Source organism: Pseudophryne corroboree, chromosome 2 (assembly GCF_028390025.1).
Source record: "Pseudophryne corroboree isolate aPseCor3 chromosome 2, aPseCor3.hap2, whole genome shotgun sequence".
In the NCBI taxonomy this organism is placed as follows: domain Eukaryota; kingdom Metazoa; phylum Chordata; class Amphibia; order Anura; family Myobatrachidae; genus Pseudophryne; species Pseudophryne corroboree.
This window is the reverse complement of record NC_086445.1, coordinates 179,226,776-179,254,580: the sequence shown is the minus strand read 5'-3', so window position 1 is coordinate 179,254,580 and position 27,805 is coordinate 179,226,776. Positions and strand designations below refer to the sequence as shown.

The 27,805-nt window shown below is 46.5% G+C and overlaps 1 protein-coding gene across 1 annotated transcript in view; it reads left to right on the top strand.

Moving 5' to 3' along the window:
* Positions 1 to 283: 283 nt before the first annotated feature.
* LOC134990872 (keratin, type II cytoskeletal cochleal-like) overlaps positions 284 to 27,805 on the top strand; it is a 45,959-nt gene continuing 18,437 nt past the window's right edge. The window contains exons 1-4 of the mRNA XM_063950723.1: positions 284 to 724; positions 1,276 to 1,499; positions 18,439 to 18,499; positions 24,167 to 24,262. Coding sequence (XP_063806793.1) covers positions 284 to 724; positions 1,276 to 1,499; positions 18,439 to 18,499; positions 24,167 to 24,262 — 822 coding nt within the window. The remainder of the gene's footprint in view (positions 725 to 1,275; positions 1,500 to 18,438; positions 18,500 to 24,166; positions 24,263 to 27,805) is intronic.

Below are 27,805 nucleotides of genomic sequence, written 5' to 3'. Positions count from 1 at the left end.
CTGGTGCAAAAAATCCTATTTTTCCCATGAAAACTAAGTTATGTTAGTTTACATCACGCTGTAAGCCTTCAAGCAGAGCAACATATTTTCTTTAAGCAAATTTAGCAGGTTGCAAACAACTTTTTGCTTCAAGGCATAACAGACGGTCAGATGTAAATTGATCTCTTAAAAAAAGGCCATGCCCATTATATTGTGCAGATAAAAGCATAAGAGCAATAACCAGAGTGCACTTGTTCAACTCTTGAACCTGTCCCCAACATATCTCGAAGAACCTGTAGCTACAATGAGTTTGAAACAACGTGTTACATCCTCTGGAGGAGCATCTTCTAAAGGCTTTAGCTCATTTTCAGTGGGAGGCAGCAACAGAGCCAGCAATAGCTCATCCTCGCAATGGAGTCGTGCAGGTCTTATCTCTGCCCCCAGTGCCAACTTTGGGAGTAGAAGCCTCTACAACCAGCAAGCTGGTGGCAGGATTTCATTATCAGGTGGTGGGTTTGGTGGCTCAGGCAGTGGGCTCGGTGGCTCAGGCGGTGGGTATGGTGGAAGAGGGTATGGAGGATCTCGATCTGCAGCTCCATCTGAGACTATCAGAAGTCTGGTCTATGATAAAAACCTCTTGAAACCAGTCATTTTGGGCATCGATCCAAACATTTCAGTTCAGAAGAAAGAGGAAAGAGAGCAGATCAAGACCCTAAATAACAAATTTGCTGCGTTCATTGACAAGGTATGATCTTAGTGTATATTTAGTCTTTTTCATAATGATATAATTGCAAATTTTGTATTTAATAAAAAATATATATATTGCATTGTTGTTGTTATTATTATTATTATTATTAATTATTAAAATCTACAGTGAATGCCAGGCTTACATTGAATATATTAATGCTGCATGCTTGGCCTATATCAACTGTACTGCAATACGTTTCATACTTCTACTACTTTCACACCAAAATCACAGGTCCAACCTGGGTTATTGAACATGGTTTCAACCCGTATCACATCGCAGACTGGACCCGGATTATTGCCTGATAGACCCCTTTCAAACTGCACCTGTGTGCAGTCTGCCTGATCTGCCGGCACTTGGAGATAACATCATCTCTAAGCACTGGTGATCTGACTCTATGGTCCTTTTAGCATGACATAAGTCAGAAAACCACGAAAGAGGTATTACTGTAAATGCCACTAGTTTGGTTGATTTCTATTCTGGAATAATGTTGAACAGTATCAGTATGTATTTAATTTGCATATTGTTATTGTCTTTGTATCTTTTGCCAGGTTCGATTTCTTGAGCAACAGAATAAAGTACTTGAGACTAAGTGGAGCCTGTTGCAGCAACAAGGAGGGGGAAGTAAGGCTGGTCAGAAAAGTAACATTGAACCTATCTTCATTGCTTATATTAATAACTTGAAAAGTCAGCTGGACGGCATAGTGAGCAATAAGGGCCGCTTGGAGGGAGAGTTACGTAATGAGCAGGAACGTGTTGAAGAGTTTAAACGCAGGTAAGTCGGTATTACACTTTCACAGGGCTGTAAATGCTCTAGTCAATTCCTGCACTTAACAGTCACTATACCAATATTTGCTGAGGCTATATACAAAATTGGCATTGCACATACATTGACTGAGGATCTGCCACTCACTATACGTACAGCCAGGAGCGTAGCCAGGACTTTCTGGGCCCCGTAGCAAGGGTCCCTGTCCCAATGCTTCTAGAAGGAAACTTCTCTGCTGCAGATGTTCATTTTATGCCCTATAATAGTGCCCTAGTTCATCTTCTGAACCATAGCAGTGCCTTAGTTAATGTTTTGCCCCAGAGTAATGTGTGATGGTGTTGTGTCGTACCTGCGCTTCCAGAAGACGCTTGCGGATTCAGGACCTCTCGTAGCTTCTTTCCCAGGAACCTGTGGCAATAGAATGGTCACCCCAAGGAGGACCCCATGGATAAAGGAAATGCAAATGATCAGCCTACTGAGGCTGAGGTTTGGTATAGTCCAACACGCGGTTACTGTCTGGGGGTCCAAAATGGAAATGTCAGTAGGCACTGGGTTAGGTTGGCCCTGCGGTAGTTCAATGCAAGAGGGCCTGTATTACGTGCTGTTGGATATAACCAGTAGGGTTCGACAGGGTATAAAGAAGTGCACCATATCAATCGCCTGAGTAAAGATCTGAATAGAGGGTAAAATGTCCTTGAGGTGTCTAGCTGTTAGACTGTCATGTCCCTCCTGCTTCTACACCCAGATAGGGATCGTGGTGGTGCAGTGTAGGTGCAGTTCCCCTTACCAGCTCACTGGTGGTTAGTGGCAGTGTCCGGATCCCAGCTTCCGGCACCTACTCGCGGCTGCTGGGCTCTCCTTGGTGCTGTTGCGGTTGCTGGGCTTCCCTTTGACTCTGCTGCAGCTGGCGGATCCTTTCCCTGCTCAGCGTCAGCGTGTCCCAACTGGCGATGCGCTGCTGCTGCGGGCGGCTCTTCTCCCTGCTGGCTGTGTATAGCATCCGATCTCCCCTCCTTTGCTCGGCGGTCTGCGGCAAAGGCTCCTCACACTCCGGTCAGGTTGGCCCGTCTCTCCTTCACGCCGCAGGTCTTCACCAGCTTCCGCCGCCGCACGAACCCTCCCGCACCGGACCGTGGACCCACACAGTTCCTTTTTAACGGCTCCTCCTCCTCTTCCCTCACGCTATGGCCCTGTCCAATCCCAACGGGGCAGAGTTCCCGCGCTGCTGGGTCACTCGTTGCAGGCCCAGGTCCCAGTGCCCTGCTAGTCCAGCCCCCCTCAACCGAGGCCATTGCCAGGCAACCAGGGAAAGGGATTAACCCTGCAGTGCCTGTGCAAAACAGTCTCTCTCTCAGGCCGTACAAATTACTACTAGGGCTGCAATAGCATGCAGCAGGGATACCCCAATGTGGGTATCACAAATGTCCTAGTTCACATTATGTCAAATTGTAGGGCTGCGAGTACACATCATGCAACACAGTACCCCCAATTCACACTTTAGTGCTTCCACTTCATATTATGCCACATTACAGTGCCCCAGTTTATATTTGGTAACATTGTATTGCCCTCCAGTTCATTATATACCACATGACTAAAAGCAGGTCCAGGAGCATACTTAGATATATTGCAGACCCCAAGGAAAAAGTTTGTAAAGGGCCCCTATCTACCACCCAATGGTGAAAAATGTATTAACATATGTAACTTTGACAGGGAAGCTGGGTCCTTCTCAGCTCTGGGCCCCATAGTAGCTGCACTGTCTGCAACTATGGTAGCTACGCCCTTACGTACAGCAGAAAAAGAGCTGCAAGAGGCCCAATTATGGGCCGGATTCAGCATGAAACCCATGCTGGGGCCTTTTGAAGTATGCGCACGTGCAGAGGGGGTCATTCCGAGTTGTTCGCTCGCAAGCTGCTTTTAGCAGCTTTGCACACGCTAAGCCGCCGCCTACTGGGAGGGAATCTTAGCTTATCAAAATTGCGAACGAAAGATTCGCAATATTGTGAAAATACTTCTCTGTGCAGTTTCTGAGTAGCTCGAGACTTACTCTGCCAGTGCGATCAGTTCAGTGCTTGTCATTCCTGGTTTGACGTCACAAACACACCCAGCGTTCGCCCAGACACTCCTCCGTTTCTCCAGCCACTCCCGCGTTTTTCCCAGAAACGGTAGCGTTTTTTCACACACATCCATAAAACGGCCTGTTTCCGCCCAGAAACACCCACTTCCTGTCAATCACATTACGATCACCAGAACGAAGAAAAAACCTTGTAATGCCGTGAGTAAAATTCCTAACTGCATAGCAAATTTACTTGGCGCAGTCGCACTGCGGACATTGCGCATGCGCATTAGCGACTAATCGCTCCGTTGCGAGAAAAAAATAACGAGCGAACAACTCGGAATGACCCCCAGAATCCGAACTGCATGTGTGCACACTGTGGGATGCGGCGGCATCTAACATCTGCGAATGTCTCTGCCTGATTGACAGGCAGAGATGTTCACCGGGTGGGAGGGGGATCGTGGTGGAGTTTAAGGGGCGTCACAGCAGCTTTAGGGGGCCAGGGTCCGGACAACGCAGTTGTGTCCGGACCGTTTGTGGGGCAGGCAGGTGCGGCTGAGTGAAGTCACATGCAGCCACTGCGACATGAAACATGGTGGGTAGCCATCTGCCTTAGCAGAGGGATACTCAAAACAGGCGAAACTATCGCTGCCGTGCAATGTTTTCACATGTGTGCAGTGCATACATGTAACTCACTTATATTTTGAATCTTTTCTAGTACAATTTAGAAAACGTTATTGTTTTTTATGGATTACACAATATTTCAGGGTTGGGAATTACGCACTCTTGGCATAGCTGTGCGCAGGGGGGGGTGCCTGGTGCGCACAGGCACCCCCTAATGTCCGGCACCCCCCTCACACATGCCTGTAGCTGAGTCATTGCCGAGCTTGCAGTTTTATTCCTGACTCTGTACACCCGCACTCTACGCCCACCAGCACAGACCGCCCACCAGCCAGCACAGACCGTCCGCTCTCTACGGCCGGCCGCCAGCTCGCTACGCCCGCCCACCCCCGCTCTCTATGCCTGCCAAACCCTGCTCTCTGCACCCGCACCTACCCTCCATCCGTCGCTTCCCTCTCTACACCTGCCCGCTACACCCGGTCAGCAGGCTTGGCGATAGGGGAAGAGACACGCCGCTGCAGGGGCAGCAAAGGGTGCATTTGTCAGCTGCACCCGCTTCTGGAACCCACATGTGAACAGGACTGCAGGGAAGGAGGGGGTGAAGGAGAGAGAAAGGACGTCAGTAATTGTCTATGCATGGAGTGGCAGGCGACGAGGAGCGCTCAGCTGCGAGCGCACCCACAACAAGTAATGTAGATTATATAATGTGCTTGGAGGGGCACTATGTGTCACATAATGTGTGTAAGGGGGCACTATGTGGCAAATGTGTTTAGGGGGCACTGTGTATTATATAATGTGTTTGGGGGGTACTATGGGGTCTATTCTGGCCGGGGCGCAGCCGCACATTCACACGTGGGGTAATGTGAAATTTGCCTCATACTGTGTGGCATAATGTAAATTTTATCTCATACTGCATAATATCAATTTTGGCTCATACTGTGTGGCGTAATGTAAATTTTATCTCATACTGCGTAATGTCAATTTTGGCTCATACTGTGTGGCGTAATGTGAATTTCATATCATAATGTGTGGCATAATGTGAATTTTGGCTCATACTGTGTGGCATAATGTGAATTTCGGCTCATACTCTGTGGCGTAATGTGAATTTTGGCTCATACTGTGTGGCATAATGTAAATTTCGTCTTATTCTGTGTGGCTTAACGTGAATTTTGGCTAATACCGTGTGGCGTAATGTGAATTTCGGCTAATACCGCATGGCATAATGTGAATTTCGTCTCATACCATGTGGCGTAATGTGAATTTTGCACCAAGGCCCACCACACTCTAGTTCCACCACTAGGTCAGAGATAGGTTGGGGAAGTGTAAGTAGTGATAGTATGCAGCTGCAGCTAGGACTCAGGTTAATGCCGTAGCGGACAGTCAGTACTGGCTACTGGTCGCACCATTATATTTCATTTTATTTCTCTGCGGTGTATTATTTCTACTTGTATTATTAGTAACTAGGGATAAATTAGACTACACCATGTGATTTTACTGAGAGAATGTAAAATAGTGGTTGACATGTCCCTGGGCGGTGCTAGACACGCCCAAAAGGCGGTGCGAGACACGCCCAAAAGGAGGTGTTAGACACGCCCCTCCAGCAGTGCACCCCCTAACAAAATTAGCTGCGCACGCCTATGACTCTTGGCATGCCCCTCCCTCAGCACTCATAACATCATCATATGCTCGGTTATGAGATTTATGCCCTTCACTTGCAGTGATAAATGCAAAACATTGCAAAAAATAAATTCTTAAATGATATAAATTAGACAATTGTATACAGCACAATATGATTAATGTCAGTGAAAAGTATGCCATTAACAAGTTGTGCACTTGCAGGCACATAAAAATAAGTGATCTTGGGGATCAGTAAGAATTATATATAGGTTATTAGACTGATAGAGGATATATTTAATAAGTCTTAAAATTATGATCGTCTGATGGAGATTTGTACTGACAGGGCAAATAGAAACACATGTGGCGGATGTAATGGAGCCCGAGTTCACCTGATGTGCGGGATTCCGGCCGAACGTGGACATTTATTTAAAGGGGCAATCATTTACAAGGCAAAACCATGCCTTGTAAATGATTGCCCCTTTAAAAAAATGTCTGAGTTAGACAAGCATCCCGCATGTGGAGCAGATTTAATATGTGCAGAGAGATTTGGATTTGGGAGGGGCGTGTCCAAACTCAAATCTAAATTGCAGTGTACACATAAAGCTGTAGGGCTACATGCAAAAGCAGCCCATATTTACCCTGCATGCAAGCAAAAAAATATATGTATTACTATTTTCACAACATGGTTTGTCCAGGTGCAAAGTTACTTGTTTCTAAGCTTTGCTCCCAACTTAGAATCAGCCCCTGAATCCAAATGAAACTCTTAACAGGGAGGCAGTGCGACCTGTGTCATAAAGTTACTCCCCAGAGCACGGGTTGGTGGGCAGGATGCTCAGAGAGGCTACACAGGTCAAATGGCTCTGAGCATGGTACTGTGGGAGATGTCATGGCATCTCTACCCACACAGTGTGGGAGCAGGAAGACAGAGCAGTGCAGCAGTGGAGAGAAGGAGCTGTGCGCACCACCAGTGTAACATGCATCACAGTGGGTGTGAGCATGCTTGTCTCCTTCCCAGTGGCAAACCTCCGTGTGCACTGCACCGGCTGCACCACCTTCTTATGTCCCTGATCCAGATGCATGTATGTGACAGTCCAAGTAAAATGATTTAGTACACCTAAAACAACTGCATGTCCAAAAATGACACCTTATAGACCATAGAAGGCAGCTTGTATCAGTTGTTGTCAAATTATATCCCTGTATGCTCTGGTAGGCATTGAGTCTAATATATGATATGAATTATTGCATAATGCAACTTATCTCCATTTCTGTGTGGTCCTAGACCTGTGGAGAAGCTCCTGTTTAGTTAGCTTATAGCAGAGTTTCCAAATGCGGCTCTCAAGGCAGACAAACAATCCAGGTTTTAAATACAGGTTGAGTATCCCATATCCAAATATTCCGAAATACGGAATATTCCGAAATACGGACTTTTTTGAGTGAGATAGTGAAACCTTTGTTTTTTGATGGCTCAATGTACACAAACTTTGTTTAATACACAAAGTTATTAAAAATATTGTATTAAATGACCTTCAGGCTGTGTGTATAAGGTGTATATGAAACATAAATGCATTCTGTGCTTAGATTTAGGTTCCATCACCATGATATCTCATTATGGTATGCAATTATTCCAAAATACGGAAAAATCTGATATCCAAAATACCTCTGGTCCCAAGCATTTTGGATAAGGGAGACTCAACCTTTATATCCATTGCTCAGCACAGATGATTAAATCACATTGACTGAGGTTCTGCACTAATTAAGTCACCTGTGGCCATTCTTACATAGTTGTGATTGGAGAAGGCCGGAGAGGAGAAGCTGCAGGGAACTTCAGGGGGCGAGGCCGGGCTCTGACATCACCAAGCTATTCTCGTCATTTTAGCCCCTCCCTCTGCCTCCCCAGGGACCAACGAATGCTGGAGACTATCTCTCCATCCTGCCCGCTCCTCTAGGGTGTGGGCAGGGTGCAGGAGAGCTGCCTGTTCTTCTGGGGGACTACCATAAAAATCGTGAGCCTCCCACTACTTCTGGGAGAGTAGGCAAGTATGCCTGTGACCAAACATGGATATACTTAAATTCGCAAGAGAAGTGGATGGTTCAAATGCGCAGCCCTCCTTTGTAGCCTGTGTTAAGTACTAGGTCTCCTCGAGACCAAGGGATTGTATTGCAGCGGTGAATACTGTAAGTTTCCTAAATTTGAGTGCTGGAGTGCTTAACATAGAATTTTTATTGTACATGAAATAGAAATGATTAAAAATCAAAAGTCCTATGGTGACTCACCAGATAAAACAAAAAACTAGAAACTAAATTAATCCTCCTTAAAATGCCATCATTGGTGCCAGAGGCGTCACCGGGTGTGGTGACACCCAGTGCGCACCTTCATATGCCAGCGCACCGGAGGCACGCTCTCGGCAAAAGGGGGTGTGGCCGCAAAGAAAGGGGGTGTGGCCTCACAGATCGTCACTCCGGGGGTGTGCCCAGCATCTCCGGAGATGCTGGGCTGTACTGGGCTGCCCCTGGAGACTGCCTGCAGCACTGTAGGCTCCTCTGTTATGTCAGAGCCAGGTGCTGTAGCAGAATTTCACACTGCAACACCTGGCTCCTGTCACTGCAGAGGAGCCCACAGATTGGTGTCACCCCTTCTAGGCGTCACACCCGAGTGCTGGCCGCACCCGCCTTGTGACGCCACTGATTGGTGCTCCGGTTGTATGAGCATTAAGGTTAAACAGTTGTAGACAGAACCAGAAGTGATCTTTCCCGGTTATTGAAGATGGAGCCGCCGGTGGTAAAGCAGTGTGTGATCCGGAATATACACACTGCTGGGCTACAAGGCTTCTAAACGGGTAGTCACTGGTGGTCCTTTGACAGTTAGATTCTAACACGTTTCGGACTGCTGCAATGGATATACTTAAAACCTGGACCGTTAGGGTGATTTGAGGTCTGCGATTATGAATCAGCTCTATAACTCCTGGCATTTCAAATGAAAGTCTAGAATCTGCGCAGTATTTAGTGACTTAGTTATGTGATACATCACATACAGTACAGGTGGAGCTACGCCAGTCGTGGCTCCATCTGTGCCAAGGCGTGCCTGCCTAGGACACGGCGTCTCAGTCTCCGGCTGGGCATGCGCTCCTGTGATGGAGACAAGCCCCATTCACTTAAATAGAGAGCATCTCCGTGGGCGTGCCCGGACAGAGACGCTCTGAATGGGAGCGTCTCTGTCCACTCCCAGTGTGTCTAGTTGGATGGATCGCCTAGTCGTGCCAGGAGTTCTCATTTGTGATGGAGCCGCCACAGATGAGCGCAGCTCCATCTGTAGGGTAACAATTAGAGATGTGCACTTGAAATTTTTTGGGTTTTGTGTTTTGGTTTTGGGTTCGGTTCCGCGGCCGTGTTTTGGGTTCGACCGCGTTTTGGCAAAACCTCACCGAATTTTTTTTGTCGGATTCGGGTGTTTTTTTCAAAAAACACTAAAAAACAGCTTAAATCATAGAATTTGGGGGTCATTTTGATCCCAAAGTATTATTAACCTCAAAAACCATAATTTCCACTCATTTTCAGTCTATTCTGAATACCTCACACCTCACAATATTATTTTTAGTCCTAAAATTTGCACCGAGGTCGCTGGATGACTAAGCTAAGCGACCCTAGTGGCCGACACAAACACCGGGCCCATCTAGGAGTGGCACTGCAGTGTCACGCAGGATGGCCCTTCCAAAAAACACTCCCCAAACAGCACATGACGCAAAGAAAAAAAGAGGCGCAATGAGGTAGCTGTGTGAGTAAGATAAGCGACCCTAGTGGCCGACACAAACACCGGGCCCATCTAGGAGTGGCACTGCAGTGTCACGCAGGATGGCCCTTCCAAAAAACCCTCCCCAAACAGCACATGACGCAAAGAAAAAAAGAGGCGCAATGAGGTAGCTGTGTGAGTAAGCTAAGCGACCCTAGTGGCCGACACAAACACCTGGCCCATCTAGGAGTGGCACTGCAGTGTCACGCAGGATGGCCCTTCCAAAAAACACTCCCCAAACAGCACATGACGCAAAGAAAAAAAGAGGCGCAATGAGGTAGCTGTGTGAGTAAGAAAAGCGACCCTAGTGGCCGACACAAACACCGGGCCCATCTAGGAGTGGCACTGCAGTGTCACGCAGGATGGCCCTTCCAAAAAACACTCCCCAAACAGCACATGACGCAAAGAAAAAAAGAGGCGCAATGAGGTAGCTGTGTGAGTAAGATAAGCGACCCTAGTGGCCGACACAAACACCGGGCCCATCTAGGAGTGTCACTGCAGTGTCACGCAGGATGGCCCTTCCAAAAAACCCTCCCCAAACAGCACATGACGCAAAGAAAAAAAGAGGCGCAATGAGGTAGCTGTGTGAGTAAGCTAAGCGACCCTAGTGGCCGACACAAACACCTGGCCCATCTAGGAGTGGCACTGCAGTGTCACGCAGGATGGCCCTTCCAAAAAACACTCCCCAAACAGCACATGACGCAAAGAAAAAAAGAGGCGCAATGAGGTAGCTGTGTGAGTAAGAAAAGCGACCCTAGTGGCCGACACAAACACCGGGCCCATCTAGGAGTGGCACTGCAGTGTCACGCAGGATGGCCCTTCCAAAAAACACTCCCCAAACAGCACATGACGCAAAGAAAAAAAGAGGCGCAATGAGGTAGCTGTGTGAGTAAGATAAGCGACCCTAGTGGCCGACACAAACACCGGGCCCATCTAGGAGTGGCACTGCAGTGTCACGCAGGATGGCCCTTCCAAAAAACACTCCCCAAACAGCACATGACGCAAAGAAAAAAAGAGGCGCAATGAGGTAGCTGTGTGAGTAAGATAAGCGACCCTAGTGGCCGACACAAACACCGGGCCCATCTAGGAGTGACACTGCAGTGTCACGCAGGATGGCCCTTCCAAAAAACACTCCCCAAACAGCACATGACGCAAAGAAAAAAAGAGGCGCAATGAGGTAGCTGTGTGAGTAAGATAAGCGACCCTAGTGGCCGACACAAACACCGGGCCCATCTAGGAGTGGCACTGCAGTGTCACGCAGGATGGCCCTTCCAAAAAACACTCCCCAAACAGCACATGACGCAAAGAAAAAAAGAGGCGCAATGAGGTAGCTGTGTGAGTAAGATAAGCGACCCTAGTGGCCGACACAAACACCGGGCCCATCTAGGAGTGACACTGCAGTGTCACGCAGGATGGCCCTTCCAAAAAACACTCCCCAAACAGCACATGACGCAAAGAAAAAAAGAGGCGCAATGAGGTAGCTGTGTGAGTAAGATAAGCGACCCTAGTGGCCGACACAAACACCGGGCCCATCTAGGAGTGGCACTGCAGTGTCACGCAGGATGGCCCTTCCAAAAAACACTCCCCAAACAGCACATGACGCAAAGAAAAATTAAAGAAAAAAGAGGTGCAAGATGGAATTGTCCTTGGGCCCTCCCACCCACCCTTATGTTGTATAAACAGGACATGCACACTTTAACCAACCCATCATTTCAGTGACAGGGTCTGCCACACGACTGTGACTGAAATGACGGGTTGGTTTGGACCCCCACCAAAAAAGAAGCAATTAATCTCTCCTTGCACAAACTGGCTCTACAGAGGCAAGATGTCCACCTCATCATCATCCTCCTATATATCACCGTGTACATCCCCCTCCTCACAGATTATCAATTCGTCCCCACTGGAATCCACCATCTCAGCTCCCTGTGTACTTTGTGGAGGCAATTGCTGCTGGTCAATGTCTCCACGGAGGAATTGATTATAATTCATTTTAATGAACATCATCTTCTCCACATTTTCTGGAAGTAACCTCGTACGCCGATTGCTGACAAGGTGAGCGGCGGCACTAAACACTCTTTCGGAGTACACACTTGTGGGAGGGCAACTTAGGTAGAATAAAGCCAGTTTGTGCAAGGGCCTCCAAATTGCCTCTTTTTTCTGCCAGTATAAGTACGGACTGTGTGACGTGCCTACTTGGATGCGGTCACTCATATAATCCTCCACCATTCTTTCAATGGTGAGAGAATCATATGCAGTGACAGTAGACGACATGTCCGTAATCGTTGACAGGTCCTTCAGTCCGGACCAGATGTCAGCATCAGCAGTCGCTCCAGACTGCCCTGCATCACCGCCAGCGGGTGGGCTCGGAATTCATAGCCTTTTCCTCGCACCCCCAGTTGCGGGAGAATGTGAAGGAGGAGATGTTGACAGGTCGCGTTCCGCTTGACTTGACAATTTTCTCACCAGCAGGTCTTTGAACCCCAGCAGACTTGTGTCTGCCGGAAAGAGAGATCCAAGGTAGGTTTTAAATCTAGGATCGAGCACGGTGGCCAAAATGTAGTGCTCTGATTTCAACAGATTGACCACCCGTGAATCCTTGTTAAGCGAATTAAGGGCTCCATCCACAAGTCCCACATGCCTAGCGGAATCGCTCCATGTTAGCTCCTCCTTCAATGTCTCCAGCTTCTTCTGCAAAAGCCTGATGAGGGGAATGACCTGACTCAGGCTGGCAGTGTCAGAACTGACTTCACGTGTGGCAAGTTCAAAGGGCAGCAGAACCTTGCACAACGTTGAAATCATTCTCCACTGCGCTTGAGACAGGTGCATTCCACCTCCTATATCGTGCTGAATTGTATAGGCTTGAATGGCCTTTTGCTGCTCCTCCAACCTCTGAAGCATATATAGGGTTGAATTCCACCTCGTTACCACTTCTTGCTTCAGATGATGGCAGGGCAGGTTCAGGCGTTTTTGGTGTTGCTCCAGTCTTCTGTACGTGGTGCCTGTACGCCGAAAGTGTCCCGCAATTCTTCTGGCCACCGACAGCATCTCTTGCATGCCCCTGTCGTTTTTAAAAAAATTCTGCACCACCAAATTCAAGGTATGTGCAAAACATGGGACGTGCTGGAATTTGCCCAGATTTAATGCACACACAATATTGCTGGCGTTGTCCGATGCCACAAATCCACAGGAGAGTCCAATTGGGGTAAGCCATTCCGCGATGATCTTCCTCAGTTGCCGTAAGAGGTTTTCAGCTGTGTGCGTATTCTGGAAACCGGTGATACAAAGCGTAGCCTGCCTAGGAAAGAGTTGGCGTCTGCGAGATGCTGCTACTGGTGCCGCCGCTGCTGTTCTTGCGGCGGGAGTCCATACATCTACCCAGTGGGCTGTCACAGTCATATAGTCCTGACCCTGCCCTGCTCCACTTGTCCACATGTCCGTGGTTAAGTGGACATTGGGTACAGCTGCATTTTTTAGGACACTGGTAACTCTTTTTCTGAGGTCTGTGTACATTTTCGGTATCGCCTGCATAGAGAAATGGAACCTAGATGGTATTTGGTACCGGGGACACAGTACCTCCAACAAGTCTCTAGTTGGCTCTGCAGTAATGATGGATACCGGAACCACGTTTCTCACCACCCAGGATGCCAAGGCCTCAGTTATCCGCTTTGCAGCAGGATGACTGCTGTGATATTTCATCTTCCTCGCAAAGGACTGTTGGACAGTCAATTGCTTGGTGGAAGTAGTAAAAGTGGTCTTACGATTTCCCCTCTGGGATGACCATCGACTCCCAGCAGCAACAACAGCAGCGCCAGCAGCAGTAGGCGTTACACGCAAGGATGCATCGGAGGAATCCCAGGCAGGAGAGGAATCGTCAGAATTGCCAGTGACATGGCCTGCAGGACTATTGGCATTCCTGGGGAAGGAGGAAATTGACACTGAGGGAGTTGGTGGGGTGGTTTGCGTGAGCTTGGTTACAAGAGGAAGGGATTTACTGGTCAGTGGACTGCTTCCGCTGTCGCCCAAAGTTTTTGAACTTGTCACTGACTTATTATGAATGCGCTGCAGGTGACGTATAAGGGAGGATGTTCCGAGATGGTTAACGTCCTTACCCCTACTTATTACAGCTTGACAAAGGCAACACACGGCTTGACAAATGTTGTCCGCATTTCTGTTGAAATACTTCCACACCAAAGAGCTGATTTTTTTGGTATTTTCACCAGGCATGTCAACGGCCATATTCCTCCCACGGACAACAGGTGTCTCCCCGGGTGCCTGACTTAAACAAACCACCTCACCATCAGAATCCTCCTTGTCAATTTCCTCCCCAGCGCCAGCAACACCCATATCCTCCTCATCCTGGTGTACTTCAACACTGACATCTTCAATCTGACTATCAGGAACTGGACTGCGGGTGCTCCTTCCAGCACTTGCAGGGGGCGTGCAAATGGTGGAAGGCGCATGCTGTTCACATCCAGTGTTGGGAAGGTCAGGCATCGCAACCGACACAATTGGACTCTCCTTGTGGATTTGGGATTTCGAAGAATGCACAGTTCTTTGCGGTGCTTTTGCCAGCTTGAGTCTTTTCATTTTTCTAGCGAGAGGCTGAGTGCTTCCATCCTCATGTGAAGCTGAACCACTAGCCATGAACATAGGCCAGGGCCTCAGCCGTTCCTTGCCACTCCGTGTGGTAAATGGCATATTGGCAAGTTTACGCTTCTCCTCCGACAATTTTATTTTAGATTTTGGAGTCCTTTTTTTACTGATATTTGGTGTTTTGGATTTTACATGCTCTGTACTATGACATTGGGCATCGGCCTTGGCAGACGACGTTGCTGGCATTTCATCGTCTCGGCCATGACTAGTGGCAGCAGCTTCAGCACGAGGTGGAAGTGGATCTTGATCTTTCCCTAATTTTGGAACCTCAACATTTTTGTTCTCCATATTTTAATAGGCACAACTAAAAGGCACCTCAGGTAAACAATGGAGATGGATGGATACTAGTATACTTATGGATGGACGAGCGACTGCCGACACAGAGGTAGCTACAGCCGTGGACTACCGTACTGTGTCTGCTGCTAATATAGACTGGATGATAATGAGATGAAATCAATATATATATATATAATATCACTAGTACTGCAGCCGGACAGGTATATATATTTATTATGTAATGACTGATGACGGACCTGCTGGACACTGTCAGCTCAGCAGCACCGCAGACTGCTACAGTAAGCTACTATAGTAGTATGTATAAAGAAGAAAGAAAAAAAAAACCACGGGTAGGTGGTATACAATTATGGATGGACGAGCGACTGCCGACACAGAGGTAGCTACAGCCGTGGACTACCGTACTGTGTCTGCTGCTAATATAGACTGGATGATAATGAGATGAAATCAATATATATATATATATAATATCACACTAGTACTGCAGCCGGACAGGTAGATATATTTATTATGTAATGACTGATGACGGACCTGCTGGACACTGTCAGCTCAGCAGCACCGCAGACTGCTACAGTAAGCTACTATAGTAGTATGTATAAAGAAGAAAGAAAAAAAAAAAAACACGGGTAGGTGGTATACAATTATGGATGGACGAGCGACTGCCGACACAGAGGTAGCTACAGCCGTGGACTACCGTACTGTGTCTGCTGCTAATATAGACTGGATGATAATGAGATGAAATCAATATATATATATATATATATATAATATCACACTAGTACTGCAGCCGGACAGGTATATATATTTATTATGTAATGACTGATGACGGACCTGCTGGACACTGTCAGCTCAGCAGCACCGCAGACTGCTACAGTAAGCTACTATAGTAGTATGTATAAAGAAGAAGAAAGAAAAAAAATGGGTAGGTGGTATACAATATTATATATATATTATATACAATTATATATATATATTATATATATTAAACTGGTGGTGATTATTAAACTGGTGGTCAGGTCACTGGTCACACTATCAGCAACTTGCAAGTAGTACTCCTAAGCAGACAATCACAATATATATTATACTGGTGGTCAGTGTGGTCACAATGGCAGTGTGGCACTCTGGCAGCAAAAGTGTGCACTGTACGTTATATGTACTCCTGAGTCCTGCTCTCAGACTCTAACTGCTCCCCACTGTCAGTGTCTCCCCCACAAGTCAGATAATACAGTCACACTATCTATCACTTCAGCAAGTAACTACTAGTACTCCTCCTAATGCTCCCCAAAATTACTACTGTGTCTCTCTCTACTGTCTCACTCTCTTCTCTATAAACGGAGAGAACGCCAGCCACGTCCTCTCCCTATGAATCTCAATGCACATGTGAAAATGGCGGCGACGCGCGGCTCCTTATATAGAATCCGAGTCTCGCGATAGAATCCGAGCCTCGCGAGAATCCGACAGCGGGATGATGACGTTCGGGCGCGCTCGGGTTAACCGAGCAAGGCGGGAAGATCCGAGTCGCTCGGCCCCGTGTAAAAAAAAATGAAGTTCGGGCGGGTTCGGATTCCGAGGAACCGAACCCGCTCATCTCTAGTAACAATGAGGGGTAAATTTACTATAGCAGCATTTATCATGCCACTGTAGCTCTTTCTGCTTCACCTGAAGCAGGAAGCAATATTAATGAGGTGTGATAACATCTCAGTGGCCTGAGTGGGGGAGTGGTGAAAACTTCCCTATCCAGGAATCCTTGCTATAGACACAGCGCATCAACACTAGTCTTACCCCCCAGCCAGCTTCCCTGCCATGTGCAAGATCTCGCAGCCTGGACCTCAGCAGATGCTGTGGGTTAGAACACATTCTGGCAGGAAATCCCTTCTGCAAAAGTGCGCTTATGGTTTTTAGTACATCTGAATGAGTTTACATCACCATACAATTGTATCGTGATGGCAAAATCGTTAGATGTTTGCAGATACTACAGAGAAAAGTGATTTGTCTCTACATTATCTGCTTTCATACATACAGAGGTTAGTTGTAAGTTTCAAATAGCGCCGTTTATAGCACATTTGACTTCTCTTGAACTCCCCAGCAGCTCCCCGGTAGTCCTAGGGTTATGATATAGGGGCTGATTCAGAGATGGCCAATGATGCAGCCCGCAGCGCAGTCTACCTGCATTGGCAAATTGCACATGCGCAGCAGCCACATCCACCCTGCGTGACCTTACACATTGCGATGCGGTCGCAATGTGATTGACAGTGGTAAGCATTCGTGGGGCGTTGGGATGTGTGGCGGCCCGGGAGCGTTTTCAGGACAGCTGCATTACATCACACGCAGCCACTCTGTTTAAAAAAAATGTCAGCGGACTGCCTGACAGTGCATCTAGGCTGCTCTGACAGGGTTCAACCTTAATTCGATGTATCTGCAATATAAATGTGGATGCATCGTGAGGCGGCCCATCACACATGCTGGCTGGCCTTGCCCAGTGTTGGGCGGCCCTTAGCATGTGAGGAGATGGACGCAGATCTGGGTGCGTATGCAGCGATCTGCATCCATCTTTGAAAAACGTCCATATGACCTAATTCAGACCCGATCGCAAAAGCAAAATCTCTCTCTAATGGACAAAGACATGCAGGGGGTGGGGGGGGGGGGGGGGGGGCAGGTATAACATGTGCAGAGAGAGCTAGATTTGGGTGGGTTATATTGTTTCTGTGCAGGGTAAATACTAGCTGCTTTATTTTTACACTGCAAATTAGATTTTAGTTTGAGCACACCCCACCCAAATCTAACACTCTCTGCACACGTTACATGATCATCTGCTCCCCCCCCTTCATGCAGTGCACATGGTTTTGCCCATTAGAGAGCATGCTGTCATTGGTGATAGCTTCTGATCATGCCTGCACCTAGGGAGATCTGAAGATACAACAAATGACCCATGGGACCGTGCATCAGATCATTATCAGTAGAGAAAGGTACACGGTTTGCTCTTTTATTAACGCTATATCGATCCAATGTGTCGAAATCATGCACATCGTGTACAATATCGTTCTAATGTGTGGGGGCCTTTACATCTCCCCCTGAGTTCCTCTCTGTTTAGTGGAAAATGCACTCCTGAACAGACTGATTTCGGCAGGCATTCCCAACCTCGGTCCTCAAGGCACAGTAACAGTCCAGGTATTAATGATATCCATGCTTGAGCACAGGTGACTTAATTAGTACCTCAGTATTTGTATTTAACCATCTGTGCTGAAGCCTGGATATCAGTAAAACCTGCACTGCTAGTGTGCCTTGAGGGCTGAAGTTGGGAATGCCTGGAATACAGCAATATGCCCATTTTCACAAATACAGCAGAGATAACAGAGTGGGAAAAATTGAGTATTCAAGGAACACTGCAAACTATTTGCCTCTTATTGAGCAATGCACATTTTCATGATTTCAACTAGTAGTTCACATTTTGTTTATTGATTTAAGTAACAAAACTTGCTCTTGTAATGGTAACTGCCTTAATACTAATGTCTGAATGTTTATGTAATTGGCGAGTGCACCACTGGAGATCTGCTCCTAATTACCCTAATTTCCTAAAACAAATATAAATAATGTGTATTATATTGGAACAGTAAGAGCATAGTAGGCTAATTGTAACCATCAAACTTTAAATAGATTGTTTGCTGTTAGGAAATCAAATTGAATTTAAAGACTTGTGATGTATCAAACTAATAAACAAAAGAAACAAATCTAGTAATACTCTAAAGTAATAGTTGTATATAAAATGTGCAAACTACATAAAAGATATTATTTCCAACTGTCTGTAAGATGGTGCATATATCTGACACTGTATCACCCTCTTTTTGAAATGGGAAATATAGTTGATGTGTATTGTAATAGCATTCATATTGCATTTGATGTACCTAACATTTATATACCAACAGGTATGAGACTGAAATTGAGCAGCGGGCTTCAGCAGAGAACGATTTTGTGCTGCTCAAAAAGGTTATAGGAAAACTGCTTTACATTCAGATTTAGGGAGATAGTAGAAAAGAGACAAAATCATAACAAATCCACTCAGGTGTTAGCGGTATACTAGCATAATGCGCAGGGTGAGATTCATCAAGCCTTCTAATGGTGCCCATACACTTGTTAGATAATCGGTGCTAACCTTCGATTTCGACCAGATCTGTGAGAGAAATCGAAGGATTGTATGCCCATTTTAGGTACCTTGCGACGTGACAAGCGGGCACGCCGGTCGAATCTCGCGTCTCAAGATAGTATGTGCTGCACTTAATATTTATCGAATCGCAGTGCGATCGCATGTGTTTTTTAAAACACTTGCAATATATCGCACTGCGATGTGTGATGGGCACCCTCCGGGAGCGGCCAGACGCATGATCGCATGGTAATCACTTTGGCAGTTCAGGTGCGATTTCATTACACCTGAACTGCCGGTGCGATGCCCCGCGATAGCGCGTTGCGGGGCATCGCACAAGTGTATGGGCACCATTAGGAGGAGAAGTGGAGGTGTTGTCCATAGCATCCAATTAGATTCTAGCTATTAGTTATTTAGTACATTCTTGTCAGTGATAGTTAGAATCTGATAGGCTGCAATGGCCAACACCTCCTCATTGCCTTTTTAGAAAGTTTGATAAATCTCGTCCACAGTATAAGAGAGGGTGCACAATGCGGAGCTATTCACTATTCATAGAGGCAGGACAGGTGATCCTCTTCAGCACTCACATGTTACACTACCTCCCCCCCCCCCCACCCCATGCATATATGTTCATGTTAGGACTTTGGTAACACATGAACATGCTGTAAGTAGCTGGAAGTCACTAACACACACAAAAATATATTTTACCAATAAGGACCCAGGACTAGCAAAGGTGTTATTGTGCTCTGTGTTAACTTAAAACACTATGGAGTTTTTAGATTTCAAATACCCATAAAGTGAACACTATTGTACAGGAATAGAGTATAACATGTAAAGTGCATAGTACTTAATATACTATACACTGCAGGGATTGTGTGTGTGTGTGTGTGTGTGTGTGTGTGTGTGTGTGTGTGTGTGTGTGTGTGTGTGTATGTATATATAAATGTGCTGTTTTTGTTTTTTGTATGTTTTCCACAGGCTCTACAGTGCTGGGGGAGTCCGTGACTTTGTTACACTGGTTACTATGAGAACGATCCTGTCCCGCGGCGCACCGTGACGTCACAGCCCGGCGACACGGAAGCGGACGACGTGTGCAGGCGGGCGGCAGCGCCGTGAGGACAGGTGAGTATGATTTGCACACTGATATCTTTGTCTGTGATGTATTTAAATGTTTTGTATGTGGTTTTTCACTTTTGTCTAGCCCTGAGGACTGGGAGTTTCCCCGAAACATGTAGGCTAATAAAGGGACACGTTTTTGCATTTCTGTGACAGTCTGCTTGAGTGCCGCCGATTCTTCCAGTATATTTAGTCTTCATTGACCTGGAGGGCACCGCAGCTAAGTAATCTATGGATGTTTGGAGTGCCGGTATAATCTCCTTATATATTTTTGGATAGACATTATCCTTATCATGGCACCCGTTTATTAGAAGCCTTTACTCAGGACTAAGATATCTGTTGTTGCTGTATTCATTGGCAGCTTTTTTAAAATCACATCACTGCTCAGGAGACGATGCTGACAGCTTGGAGTTTATTTCTGCACATCTGAGAAATTTTACATTTGCTTCAGTATGGAAACTAACCCTGATATGGACGCCACGCTTGAATTAGTGCACCAGGATGCACGTGAACGCCTGAGTTTTTCAGATGCAGAGGCCAATGCCATTCTGGTGGATAGGAGATTGATGGATGAACCTATCTCTAATACTAATGAGGAATTGTTCCGTCAATGGACTAAATTAAAACAAAAGGAGTGTGATTATACCTATCATGGTATAACATTATCAGATTATTACCGCAGTAATTTAATTCCTCGTGGCTTTAGGATTACCAACTCGCCGACGATTGGCCGCTACAATGCCCAATTTTGTCGCCGGTGGGTGGCCATTCTAAATAAATGTTCGATGGACCTCATTCTACTAGTGGTGGAGTCCACCCGAGAATTGAATTTGGTAAAAGAACAGATCATATCATTTGAGCAGCAGCATAAGGTCAACATGTGTGCTGATACACAGGCTGATTGGATGAGTAAGCTGAATACCCAGATTGAAAAATATCGGCAAGATCTTATACGATTTAAGAAGGATAAACTTACTAAAGTCCAACGAGACTATGCACAAAGGCAGGTTTATCCTTGGCTGGGCAGCTCAAGACCTAATCAGCCTCAGAACACGTTTAGACGCCGACAACAAAATTGGCGACGAAGGGATCAGCCAGGCATGTCATCGTCTGCTAGTGACTCAGATGCGACCTCAGCACCCTCGACATCGACGGAAAGAGTGGTCCCTTTAGGGCAGCCACAATCGGGTGCACGAGCACGCCCCAACCGCAACCCTACAAGCGGACGCGGCAGAGGACGAGGAGGTCCCAACAAAATCAAAGGATCATACGAGCTAAGACCGCCACGAACCTAAAAGAACTTGTATTTAATCTTTCATCAACTCCGCTTACAGACCAAGAATATGGACTTTTAGCTAAGGGACTGACTTTTGTCCCCACCACAATCCCAGATCCACTGGAATGGAAGGCTGAAATATATCGTCTTAATAGGACTTTGAAACGAAAGGAATATTTCAATAGTAGAGCCTCCTCACAGACACCTTTGGAGATGACCTCAACAGGAATTCCTTTACAACTTCTGAAGATTGCCCCTAAATCTCAATTTGACCCCCCCCAAGTCAAAACTCGTCCATTAGGACATTTGTTCGTATGGTGGAGAGGGAAGGTCTCCAAGCTATGAATGAGCCGGTGCAGTTCAAGCTTACCAGGGAAGAGCGCACCACCCTCAGGGATTTGTCAAGTAGAACTGACATTGTAATTCGTAAAGCTGACAAGGGGGGCTCTATAGTTGTTCAGGATATTGGGGCGTATATAGCTGAATGTGATCGCCAGTTGAGTAACCCCACTGTTTATTCATGTCTTAAGAAAGATCCTACTAATGAGTTTAAGAAAGAGTTGGATACTTATCTAAGGGAGTCCAATGTTTCAGGTATTATAACACAAGATGTTTGTGCTGCACTTGTGGTAGACTTCCCGGTAGCACCTCTTTTTTACACCTTGCCTAAGGTGCATAAGACCTTGGTGAACCCTCCAGGCCGCCCAATTGTGTCGGCGAGAGGTTCATTGTATCAACCCATTGCAGTCTACCTAGACGCCTACCTTAATCCCTGTGTTCAGGCTTTGCCCTCTTTTTTAAAAGATACGTCGTCCCTCTTGTTACAATTACAACGGTTGGGACCAGTACCTGCTGATGCCCTGCTATGTAGTGCTGACGTTACCAGTCTCTACACCTGCATCCCACATGATGCAGGTGTGGAGGCGGTAAGGGCACTCATTGAGGGTAATGCAATTTACCAGGGTCCAGAGTTGTCTTTTTTCCTGCATTTGTTGAGTTTGGTTTTGAAAAGGAATTATTTTGTGTTTAATGGGGCCTTTTATTTACAGACATCGGGGTGTGCGATGGGGTCCGCTGTGGCCCCATCGTACGCCAATGTGTTTATGTACCATCTTGAGAATACTATGTTCCATCTTGATCCTTTAGTTAGTTCCCATGTGATTTATTACAGGCGCTATATTGATGATCTTATAGTGTGTTGGAGTGGCCCTAGGGAAGACCTTAGGCTCCTGTGGGACCAACACAATGCGACAGATCATGTGGTAAAATTTACGTATGTGATTGACGACAAACAGATTAACTATTTGGATGTCACCATCTCTCTTGAGTCTGGCCAACTTAGTACCTCCTTGTTTGTTAAAACCACAGATAGGAACACTTTTCTGAATTATCAAAGCTTTCACCCACTTGCTTTAAAGAAGGGATTGCCATACTCGCAGTTTCTGCGGGTACGGCGTATAACCTCAGATCCTAAGGATACTATCAGGGCCCTGGATGAAATGCTTCTTAAATTTGCCCAAAGAGGCTATCCGATTAAGGAATTAAAGAAGTCCAAGGAGGCAGCATTAAATATATCTAGGGAACAATTGTTAACCCCAAGGGCCTATCAGGAGAATAGAGCAGATAGATTGCCATGGGTAAGCAGATTCACTACGTGATCAAAACGGATAGTTAGAAAAGCTAAAAATCTGTGGCCTATTATACAAACGGAGGGCGCATTGAGTAGTTTAGCCAATACTAGATTATTGCCCAGTCACACCAGGGGCAACAATATTGGGGATCATGTGGTTCGACTCGATGTTACTGATATGACTAGATCTGATCAAGCTCATTTTCTTAGACCCAAGATGGGGTGCTATAGATGTCTTGGATGTGCCACCTGTAATACTTTACAGATTGGCACTACCTTTAATCATCCACATACAGGCCAGAAAATACACATTAAACACCGACTTACATGTACCACCACTCATGTGATATATTTGCTTACATGCCCGTGTGGTCTTGCCTATGTAGGCAAGACCATACGACAATTTAGGGAAAGGATGGCTCTCCACAGGAGTGCAATTAAAAAGGCGTTTGAGAAGGGATCAAGTGACCAACCATTTGCTCGTCATTGCCTGTTGGCCAAACACGGAACAGCCAGCATTCGAGCTATCCTTATTGACCATACCCCCATTATGTTGAGGGGCGGCAATAGAGATAAGTTGCTTTTGAAAAAAGAGTCACGTTGGATCCTTAGATTGGGAACACTGTCCCCTGGTGGTTTAAACGAGAATCTAGGGTTACAGTGTTTCCTCTAATTTACCTAGCGAGCATTTGCCCCTTTTTGCATTTTTTAGCTCTTACGATGTTTATATTCTCTTTATGGGAGAAAATGTGACAATGTTATAAGTTTATTAGGAGCCCCTGTTGTCGATTAATGAGAGTGCTAGTCCTTAATATATGGTTCATTTATATATTTATTGCTAGGGGCTGTTAAGTTGTCTCCTTGACCAGTGAGATCTATGTATTTTAAATGTGCTGTTTTTGTTTTTTGTATGTTTTCCACAGGCTCTACAGTGCTGGGGGAGTCCGTGACTTTGTTACACTGGTTACTATGAGAACGATTCTTTCCGGCAGCGCACCGTGACGTCACAGCCCGGCGACGCGGAAGCGGACGACGTGTGCAGGCGGGCGGCAGCGCCGTGAGGACAGGTGAGTATGATTTGCACACTGATATCTTTGTCTGTGATGTATTTAAATGTTTTGTATGTGGTTTTTCACTTTTGTCTAGCCCTGAGGACTGGGAGTTTCCCCGAAACATGTAGGCTAATAAAGGGACACGTTTTTGCATTTCTGTGACAGTCTGCTTGAGTGCCGCCGATTCTTCCAGTATATTATATATATATATATATATATATTCTATTCAAAATGTTACATTACTGAGATTATAATTCCTTCTCTATAGGAGCTGCTACTTACACAGTTTATGAATGTTGTGGCCAAACTTTTCTCATTTGTTAGGTCAGATTTTTTTAAACGTTTTTGGGTTTAGTGGCCCTTTTAAGACCATGACATCAGATGAAATAAAATCAATAACCAAGTTCAGTTAATATATAAATGTTTACTTCATTTACAGGATGTTGATGCAGCTTATCTAGTCCAGGTGGAACTGGAAGGGAAAGTGAATTCTCTCAATGATGAGATTGCCTTCTTGAAATCTCTTTATGAACTGGTAATAATTACTCAGCAGCCTCAAATAACTGTTGCTGTAGGAAAAATTATTCCCTCACATCAATATGTATATCAATTTGTATTACTACATACCTCCCAACATCTGTACCTTGGCAGTCAGAACCTTCCGTGCAGTATTATTATTATTATTACATTTTATTTATAGGGCGCCACAAGTGTTTCGCAGTGCCGTACAAAGGACAGTACAGGGAGACAAAACTTAGCATAACAGTAAATAAATAACAAAAATGGAGTGCAGGTAACAAAGAGCAACACAGTTCTCAAAACATAATACACCTTAGATGTAAGTAGCGAAGGAGTAATCATTGTACTACTTGGGGCTGGCGGCCATAGATAGAGATGAGCCTTTATCAGCAGGAGAGAAAGCAGGTAAAGATGGTCGCTGAGTGAAATGTGTCAAGAAGAGGGTTTAGACAAGAGGAAAGAGGGCCCTGCTCTGAAGAGCTAACAATCTAGTGGGGAGGGGCAACAGACAGATGACATGAGGTGCAAGCAAGCAGGTAGAAGCCTGATGGTGGTATGCGAGCAAAGCAGAGATGTCCAAGGCATGGGGCAGGGGGATGGAGGAGCAGCCTAAGGACTAGGTTATGCATTGGAGGGGTACGCTTTGATAAATAGGTGGGTTTTCAATGCCCGTTTGAAGCTTTGCAAGGTCGGGGAGAGTCTAATGGAGCGGGAGAGCACATTCCACTGAAGGGGTGCAGCACGGGCAAAATCCTGAACTTGTGCATGGGAAGCAGTGACCAAGGCAGAGGAGAGGCGACGGTCAACAGCCGACCGTAGTGGGCGGGAGGGAGTATGAAGGGAGAGGAGGTTGGAGATGTAGGGAGCAGTGGAATTAGAGATGGCCTTGTATGTGAGGGTGAGGAGTTTGAAGAGGATTCTGTAGGGGAATGGGAGCCAGTGTAGATTTTGTTGAAGGGGAGTGGCAGAAGTGGAGCGGCGGGAGAGGAAGATGAGCCTAGCTGCAGAGTTGAGGACAGATTGGAGGGGAGCGATGTGGGAGCAAGTGAGGCCAGTGAGGAGCACATTGCAGTAGTTAAGTCGTGAGATGACCAGTGAGTGGATGATAAGTTTAGTTGCACTCTGGGAGAGAAATGGCCTGATGCGAGCAATGTTGCGTAGCTGGAACCGACAAGATTGCGCCAGAGCTTGGATGTAGGGTGCAAAGGAGAGGGAGGAGTCCAGAGTGACGCCCAGGCAGCGGAGTTGGGGAACGGGGGAGATGATAGTGTTGTCAACAGTGATAGAGATATTTGTAGGGGGTGTTGCTCTGGCTGGGGGAAAGATAATAAGTTCAGTTTTATCCATGTTGAGCTTCAGAGAGCGCTCAGACATCCAGGAGGAGATGGCAGAGAGGCAGCTGGAGACCTGAGAGAGGACAGAGGGGGACAGATCAGGAGAGGAGAGGTAGAGTTTTGTGTCATCAGCATAGAGGTGGTATTGAAGACCAAATGAGTTAATGAGCGCACCCAGGGAAGAGGTGTAGAGGGAGAACAGAAGGGGGCCTAGGACAGAACCCCGAGGGACACCAACAGGAAGGATGGAAGGGTGTGAGGTGGTTCCGGAGGCAGACACAGAGAAGGAGCGGTTAGTGAGGTATGAGGTAAACCAGTCAAGGACGGTGCTAGAGAGGCCAACATTTTGGAGTGTGCGGAGGAGGAGAGGGTGATCCACGGTGTCAAAGGCAGCAGAGAGGTTCAGAAGGATGAGCAAGGAGAAGTGGCCCTTGGATTTGGCCGAAAGCAGGTCACTGGTGACTTTCACCAGGGCAGTCTCGGTGGAGTGGAGTGGGCGAAAGCCAGATTGTAGTGGATCAAGGATGGAGTGGTCAGAGAGGTAGCTTGTGAGACGGCTGTAGACGTTCAAGTAGTTTGGAGGCGAAAGGGAGAAGAGAGATGGGGCGGTAGCTAGTGAGTGATGAAGGGTCGAGGTTGGCTTTTTTGAGAATAGGGGACACCAGAGCATGTTTGAATGGTGAGGGAAAGATGCCAGTAGAGAGCGATAGGTTAAAGAGTTGAGCAAGGTGGGAGCAGGCAGTGGGGGGTGGGGGGGGGGGAGCGGAGAAGACGGGAGGGGAGGGGGTCCAAGTGGCAGGTTGTGGGGGGAGAAGATAAGATGAGGGAGTGGACTTCCTTGTCTGAGGTGGGACGGAAGCAGGACAGGGTGGGATAGATGGACGGGAGGGATGGTGGGAGCAGAGGGGACAGCAGAGGGGTGACGGGAGGAGATGTAATTTTGAATATCCTCAATTTTGGAGGATAGTTGTGTGTTGCCGAAAAGAGGTGTGGGAAAGGGGATGTGGCTTTGTGGCAATGCCGTGACCGCAGGCCATGCCTCCCATTTTAGTCACAGTGGGGGCATGGCCAGTACTTTGTGAGCTGCTGGCCATGTCCCCAGTCCTCTTGCTCCAGGTCTATTCACCAGTGCTCTGCTTTGCACTAAACAGAGCAGCAAGTGACTGGAGACCTCACAACTCTGCCCCACCACCACCGCGGGACACTGCGGCCCATGGGTGGGACAGCAGGACAGACCCAAAAAATAGTGACTGTCCAGCAAAAATCAGGACAGTTGAGAGGTATGTTACTATGACACAGTAGTAATGTGATTTAAAGCCAACACAGTTACAGTTTTTTTAAAATAACATTACCACCATGTCACTATGCCGAGTTTGACATGCCACTGTTCAGTCAATCAGCTCCTAACAGTCATGTTACAGGCTGTTTTTGAAAAATGACACGATCTATCTATCTATCTATCTATCTATCTATCTATCTATCTATCTATCTATCTATCTATCTATCTATCTATCTTCATCCAGGGCTTAAAGTGGTAATGAAGAGGTGGTGGAACTCATTTCCATGCCACCAACCCCCTCCCATTAGGCGGAGACAGCGGTGATGGTAGGGTGTTCGGTACCTTCTTGTAAACTACAAAACTGTATTTTTTTGCCACACCCCTTTTTTGCATGCAGCGCAAAAAAGAGGTGTGGTATCACAAGGAAGGGGCAGCGTTGCCCCACAATAGTAACATAGGGGCAGACTAGATGGGCCAAGTGGTTCTTATCTGCCGTCAAATTCTATGTTTCTATGTAACCTCAATTGAAATTACGCCACACAGTAGCACTATCTTATTGTCATCACACTGTACATAGTGCCTCTATTTTATATTACACTACTGAGTAGTGCCTTTACTAACATTATGAGTACGACAGACAGTAATGCCCCATATTCATGCTATGCTACACAGTACTGACCCTTATACACAATGGCCATGGTATCAGTGCCCCTTATACACAATGACCATGGTAGCATTGCCCCATATAAACATAATACTGCCCACAGTATCAGTGCCACTTATACACGTGCCCACAGTTTCAATTACGCTTATACACATAATATGGTATCAGTGCCACTTATACACATGCCCACAATATCAGTGCCACTTATACACATGCCCACAGTATACACATAATAATGCCCACGGTTTCAATACCGCTTATACACATAATAATGCCCACGGT